The sequence below is a fragment of the Osmia bicornis genome, unplaced genomic scaffold, assembly GCF_907164935.1.
Source record: "Osmia bicornis bicornis unplaced genomic scaffold, iOsmBic2.1, whole genome shotgun sequence".
Taxonomy (NCBI): Eukaryota; Metazoa; Arthropoda; class Insecta; order Hymenoptera; family Megachilidae; genus Osmia; species Osmia bicornis.
Window position 1 is genome coordinate 22203 of NW_025791408.1, and position 7036 is coordinate 29238.

The following is a 7036-nucleotide window of genomic DNA, read 5'->3' on the forward strand; positions in this document are numbered from 1 at the left end:
TAAATCTAATTAAACAATAAAAAAATAATTTAATTATTAATAATCTCAATCAATTTACTAATCTTATTAATAAAAAAATTTCACCAACTAAATTTAAAGAAAAAGGAGCAACTATATTTGAAGAACATATTAAAAATCATATTAATGATATTGAAGGTATAAAAATTAATACTCCTTTATTAATAATTATTAAACGTCTATGAGTTTCTAAGTAACATAAATTTAATAAATAAAATAATCCTGATGAACATAAACCATGATTTATTATTATTCTTAGTTGGCTGAGGCTAGCCGGGCACTCAGTCCTTGGGGACCATTGTACCCGGGCCGCTAGGCAGCCTCTTTACTGAATGTGCCTTGGCAACTGGGCTTCTGCAGCGAAGTTTAGAAGCGCCGGCACCAGGCCAGCCGAAATGCTTAATGATAAGGGTTCCAAGGTCCCCAGGATTGCTCCTCTTCGGGCCCTTAGTTCCCTGCATCTTAGAAGTACGTGTAGAGGGGTTTCGTCCTCTTCCTCACACCTCGGACATAATGTCTCCTCCGTGAGTCTCATGCGCGCGAGGTGTTTCCTCGTGTACCAGAGTTCTGTCACTAGGCCCACGAGCATGCGCAGCTGCGCCCTGTCCAGGTGACTTAAGGTGTCACCCAGCTTCTGTGACGGTCCCTCAAATAGGGCCCTCGTGTGTCTCATGCCATTGGCGTTGTGCCAGAGCCTGGTGAATTCCTGGTTTAACCAGTCCTTAGCCAAGCCTTTCAACGCGTAGGTTGAGACACCAATGGGGTACTCATGGCATGGCTGGGAGCTTGACGCTCCCAGTCGTGCCAATTCGTTAGCCCTCTCGTTTCCTGGGATACCAGTATGACCTGGTACCCATAGCAGCTTAACTCTGTTGTTCAGAGATAGCTGTCTCAAAGTCAGTGCGCAGTCCTTGACTAGCTTCGACCCTATTTCCACTTTGTGGAGGGCTTTCAGCGCGGCCATGCTGTCACTGCAGATGTATATGTGTTTGCCTGAGTGGGCCCTTTCCAAATTATATTTGGCGCAGGCCCATATGGCAAACACTTCTGCTTGGAAGACCGTAACGTGGTGGCCCAGCTTGTGGGTCATTTCGACCCTAGGGCTTTCCCCCGCAATCCTGGCTCCGGTGCCGATACCGGTCTTAGAGCCGTCTGTGAACCAGACCAGCCCCCCCGGAGTCAGAAGACCCTCCCTGGGTCTTTCAGCCATTTCTCCCTATCTGGGAGGATTAGATCATATTCTCGTCTGAAGAGGTATTCCGTCTTGCAGCGGTCTCCACCGTGGGTCAGAATTGACTCTGATCCCGAATCCCTGAGGATTTCGGTGTGCCCGCCGCCCGTCGGGGACCATTCTTCAGCTTGGTGGAGGCGGATGGCCGCTCTCCAAGCCGTTGCCATCACTGTTAGATGGGGTGGCTTGATATCGAGCAGCGCACCCATTGCCAAGGTGGGCGTGGTGGGGAGTGCACCTATTATCCCCAGCAGCGTTATTCTGTATATTTTTTCTATAGCCTTTCTGTGTGCTTCCCTCTTCATGGAGGTCCACCACACAATCGAGGCGTATGTTATGATAGGTTCAAGGATGGCCTGGTATATCCACCTGACCACCCTTGGTTTGAATCCCCATGTGGGGCCAAACATTCTGCGGCAGGCCCAGTAGGTGCTGATTGCTTTCTGAGTCTGCCTGTTCTCATGGTTCTTCCAGGTGAGTTTTTTGTCTAGTATTACACCTAGATATTTAACCTCATCTGTGAGTTGTAGCTGCGTCCCAAAAAGGTGAGGAGCCTTAAAATAAAAGCGTCTTCTCCTTGTGAACAGGACCAGCTCCGTTTTGCTCGGGTTAACCGAGAGTGAGTGTGATTGACTCCAAGATTCTACGAGTATGATAGCCTTTTGTAATCTCCTCGCTAGATCCAACGGGTGTCTGCCTCTGACCGTGATAGAGAGGTCGTCGGCCTAGCCCTGAACCTCAAAGCCTTCCGTGGCGAGTATACGTATGAGTTCATCAACCACGAGGGTCGACAGCAGGGGGGATAGGACTCCTCCCTGTGGGCAGCCCCACGCGACGTCAGCCCTCACCGTCTCCTCTCCAAGGCTTGCTATGGCTGTTCTGTTCGTCAGCATGTTGTGGATCCATCTTACGACGGAGTCCTTAATATTATACTTCCTCGCAGCTTCCTTAATGGCATCATGGGGTGTGTTGTCAAACGCCGCCTCGATGTCGAGGAAAATGCAGAGGGCAGATTCGCCGCTCGACAGTGCGCCTTCAATAAAGCCTACTAGTTTATGAAGTGCCGTCTCGGTGGATTTGCCGTTTTGATAGGCGTGTTTAGAGGGGTGTAGCGGTTTATTGGCCAAAACCTCGTCTCTGATGTACCTATCAACCAGCCTCTCCAGTGTTTTGAGCATGAAAGAGGTGAGGCTGATGGGTCTGTATGCCTTAGCAAGGTCGTAATTGTCCCTCCCTGGTTTAGGGATGAACACTACCTTGGAGTGTCTCCAGGCTTTGGGTACATAGCCCTTCGCTAGGCAGGATTTGAAGATCTGGCCCAGGCGCCTGTACAAGTCCTCACCGCCCTCCTGAAGGAGTGCCGGAAAGATCCCGTCAGTGCCCGGGCTCTTGAATCTTCTGAAGGAGCCGATGGCCCACTTCACCCTGTCTGTGTTTATCACCTTCTCCGCTGTTTCCCAGTCCGCTAGAGCGGGGTCGGTGCGCGTCGTATCGCTACGACGACGCCCCCGGCCCTCCGCTATTGAGCCTGGGAAATGTGTCTGGATAAGGTGTTCTAATGTCTCTTTGTGGTTCTTCGTCAGACTTCCATCAGGGAGTCTGAGACGATCCAACCCCGGTGATGGGCCTGTTGAGAAGACCCTCCTTAACCTGGCAACTACTGGTAGAGCTTCGGTTTCTTTGCAGAAGGTCTTCCAGGCTGACCTCTTGCTGGTTCTGATTAGCTTTTTGTAAGCTTGCTGGGACCTTTTGTAGCTGTCCCAGGCTGGCTTCGTATTTGCCTTCATGGCTTTGTTCAGTAGTCTGCGGGTGTCCTTTCTGGCTTGGTCCAATTTCTTGTTCCACCAGGGGACCCTTTTGTTACTACTTCCAATTTTGACAGGGCAGGCATCCTCGTAGGCGTGAGTAACGGCGGAGCTTAAGTGCTTCACCGCTTGCTCAATTTCGCCCACGGTCCTGGGACGCTGACAGTGCCCCTTAAGCCTCCCTTCTAGGCCCTCTCTATAGAGTGCCCAGTTGGTGGCCCTTGGGTTCCTGTATGCTTCACCAGTACCGCCTTCCCTGTCGTCCATTAAGTTGAACGTAATTAGGCGGTGGTCCGAGAGCGTGCTTTCGTCTCGAACTTGCCAGTGTTTGACAACCTGTGCCACCTTTGTGGTGCCCAGGGTCAGGTCAATTACCTCCTGTCTACGGGAGGTGACGAAGGTGGGGGTGGAGCCTTTGTTTAGGATCTCCATGCCCGTGGTGGCGAGGTACTCTAGCAGTGCTGTGCCACTGCCATTGGTATTGGTACTGCCCCATACCGTGTGGTGCGAGTTAGCACCGCAACCGATTACCAGGTGCAGACCTTTGACAGCACAGTGATCTATCAGAGCCCTGAGTTCCCTCGTGGGTGGAGGTTCCTCGGAGTCGTACGGTAGGTACGCCGAGCATACCACCAGCTCTGACGTATTCCCACCGAGGTTAAGTTTGACCTTAACCGCTGAAAGATCAGCTGTACAGAATTCATTAAGTTTCAGGGCCGCTATTTCCTTTTTGACGAAGACACAGGCCCTGGGCCTTGTGGATGTGGCATCATAGTGGAGTGAGCCACACCCCGTGTTAAGCCCTCCTACACGTTCCTTGTGGATCCAAGGTTCCTGTATGAGGGCTATATCTGTCTGCCCCATCGTTAGGCGGCACAGGAGGATATCCGTTGCCGCCTTGCAATGTTGCAAATTGATCTGCGAGAATCTGGTTACCTTCTGACACCTTGTTGGTGCCAGATGTCGTCCAGTCTCGCTTGGTTGAAGTAGGTACGTTATGTTCCCCGCCGGGGCTCATTGTACCTACTTGTGAGGGGGCCCTTGCCACGGCCTGTCCCTCTTCTTCCTCTGGTGCCGGCCTTCAGGGTGTGTGTCAGGGTGCGTTGGCTCTTCTTCTCGTCGCCTCTGCCGTGGTCGGCCTTCCCCTTGACATTACTGCCCTGGGGATGCTCCCACTAGACGGAGGTTGCATATCGGCGGCCTTCGGTCCTTGGGAGGATCCGGCAGCCGCCGTCGTTGTGTTGCAGCCCTTGGGTGGGGTGGGTAGGAGGGTGTCGGCGCAGGGTGGGAGGGTCTCCGTGGGCGCCGTAACCAGCGCCCTGGGCTCCCCTTCTCCTCCATCCACACCACTCATCCCCGCCTTCCCTTCCTCCATCATCGGGGCTGCTGGTCCCGGTTTGTTCCCTGGGACCGTGTTAGGGTTCTTTTTGTCCTCCGTGGTCCCGGCAGGTCCCTCTCTACAGAGTGCCCTGCGCAGTCCCACGTGGACTTCCGAACCTTGCCTCTTGATGAGGCTGTATGATGCCGGGTCAACCCCCAGGACGAGAGTAACCGAATTTGGCCCCTCTCTCCTGCTCCACACTCTCCAAAGGTTCGTGTGGAGCCCCGGGTTCTGACCCTCCATCATTCTTAAAATTGCCTGCGTGGCCACCGGAGGGCCGGGGATGACCGTGACCATCCTCCTGAGCTTTGGGAGGCGCCGGCCATCCAGCACTTGGAGGACCGCCCCCTCCCAAGGCCTGATTGTGGTGGCTATGGCCCTCAGCCATTCCACCGCTCCGGTGTCCGCGCAAGTCACCAGTAGCAGGCCCCCTCCGAACCGGCATTCGTCAAAGCGCGGCATAGTCTCCCCTTTCTGGAGCCCACACAACGCTCCCACAATCGCCTGCTCGATGGCGGAAGCCTGCGCTTCAGTGAGGGTCGACTCCGGATAGTTGGCCGGCGCGATCGCCAGCCTCCTCTCCGCCGTCAGCGCCTCACTGAAGCTTTTTGGCGAAGGAAAGATTCTTTGTCTTTTCTTCGCGCAAGGCTGAGTGTTGGGGGAGACGGATGGTCGGGTCCTTTTGAGCCCCTTACCTTCCGCCCCCTTGCTATCCACCTGCAACGTCTCTGCGCGGGGTTTCCCTGTAGTCGGGCCCCCCCTCGCAGCGGCCGTCGCAGGGGCTATCCCCGCCTTGCATGTTGTCCCAGCGGTAGCTGTCTTGTCGGAAGACTCCGCCAGCGCTTGGAGCGCCAAGCGGGCCCTCTTCTTTCTGGCTCCTCCGCTGGGCTTAACCTTCCTTCGTGCTACCGGGTTCGGTCCTGGGATTGCTCCCTGGTCGGCCCCGGCCGCGCCGGAGGAAGGCTCCTCATTGAGGGTGAGTAAGCCCAGAGCCGGCAAGGTTGTGACCTCGCCTGCGTCAGACATACTCGCCCCAGAACCGCCCGTCGGCGGTGTTTCGGAGGCGGTCCCCAAAATTGGGTCCCTTCCCTCCTCAACAGGCCCGCTTCCGGGTACGTTCCTGTTGGTGTTTGTTGTTATGGTGTTCGTGTCCGTGTTCGTGTCCGTGTTTGCGTCCGTGTTTGTTTGGGTTTCGTTGTTTTTATTTGGGTTTTTGTTTTTGTTCTCCATATGTGTCCCACGAGTAGTCGGGAAGTATAGGTCCACCCCTGCAGAGCCCGCTTGCAGGGGTAAGGCTAGATACAATGGGGGGGGGGCGCCTGGTACCCCAAGGGCATCGTTCGTGACACCATTACCCCGGTGCCATCCAGCTCTCGGCACGATTGCTTACACCTTAGCTTGGGGAGCTGGTCCGCGACGGGGCTTTAGTTCCCCTCCGAGGGTTTTTAGGCCTTCAGGGGTCACTTATAGCACCCGTTGGCCGGGGCACTCCGTAGGCGCTCCTTTTCCGTTTCCTGGTCGCCTGAGGCGTCCCGTTCCACGGTACTCGGGGCCCACTTCACGCACCCGGTCGTCCTCCTATCCGCCACCCGGAGACGCGCTCGGTTGGGGCTCGGCCTGGATCGACCAGAGGTCGTCCTGGTTCCCCGCGCCCCTTTCGGGGGTTGGGGCACTCCGAGACATAAACCATGAGCAATTATTATTAAATAAGAACCCAAAAACCTTAATTTACTTATAGTAAATATAGAAGATATTAATAAATTTATGTGAACTGCAGAAGATATAGCTACCAAAATTTTTATATCAATTTGTCGAAAACAATTCAACCTTAAAATAATTCTTCCTAATAATCCAATTTCAATAAAATATTTTCTTATTTCTAAAAAATTTTGAAAAAAAATTATTATTAAACGTAATAATCCATAAGAACCTAATTTTAATAAAATTGCAGCTAAAATTATTGATCCAAAAACAGGTGCCTCTACATAAGCTTTTAATAATCATCCATGTATTAAATATATAGGTATTTTTACTAAAAATCCAACAATTAAATATAAAAATAAAATTTTATTTAACTTGAATATTATTCCTTCTAATAATAAAAATCTTAAAGACCCTATTAAATTATATAAATATAACAATACCAACAATAATGGTAATGAAAAGAATAAAGTATAAAATATCAAATAATATCTAGCATAAATTCGTAAAAATCCTATTCCTCATTTTGTAATTAAAAAAAATAATTAATAATCTAACCTCAAAAAAAAAATATTAATATATTTATTCTAAAAAAATTTATTAATAAAACAATTAATATTAAAATTAATAAATTTATACATAAAATAAGTCTTTTCTCTTGATTAATCCTTATAAAAACTAATCCAAAAATTCATAAAATTATAATAATAATTCCATAAGAATAAAAATTTACCCCAAAATTCAATCTTAAATTAATTCATTCTATAAAAAATCTATTTATACTTAATATTATAAAACTTAATAAAAATATTATATTTCTTACAAAATATAATTTTTTATATATATTAAAATTTAAAAACAAAAATCTAACCATTAAAATTATACTCTCTATTATTAACA

General features: G+C 49.9%; 1 protein-coding gene across 1 annotated transcript; it reads right to left on the reverse strand.

Moving 5' to 3' along the window:
• Positions 1-343: 343 nt before the first annotated feature.
• Positions 344-1228, reverse strand: LOC123989141. The gene has a single exon (XM_046289816.1). The coding sequence runs from the start codon at positions 1226-1228 to the stop codon at positions 344-346; it is 885 nt and encodes a 294-aa protein (XP_046145772.1).
• Positions 1229-7036: the final 5808 nt, after the last annotated feature.

Bases quoted from the DNA above. Each gene is read 5' to 3' on its own strand.
- LOC123989141 (XM_046289816.1), bottom strand. From the start codon at position 1,228: ATGGCTGAAAGACCCAGGGAGGGTCTTCTGACTCCGGGGGGGCTGGTC.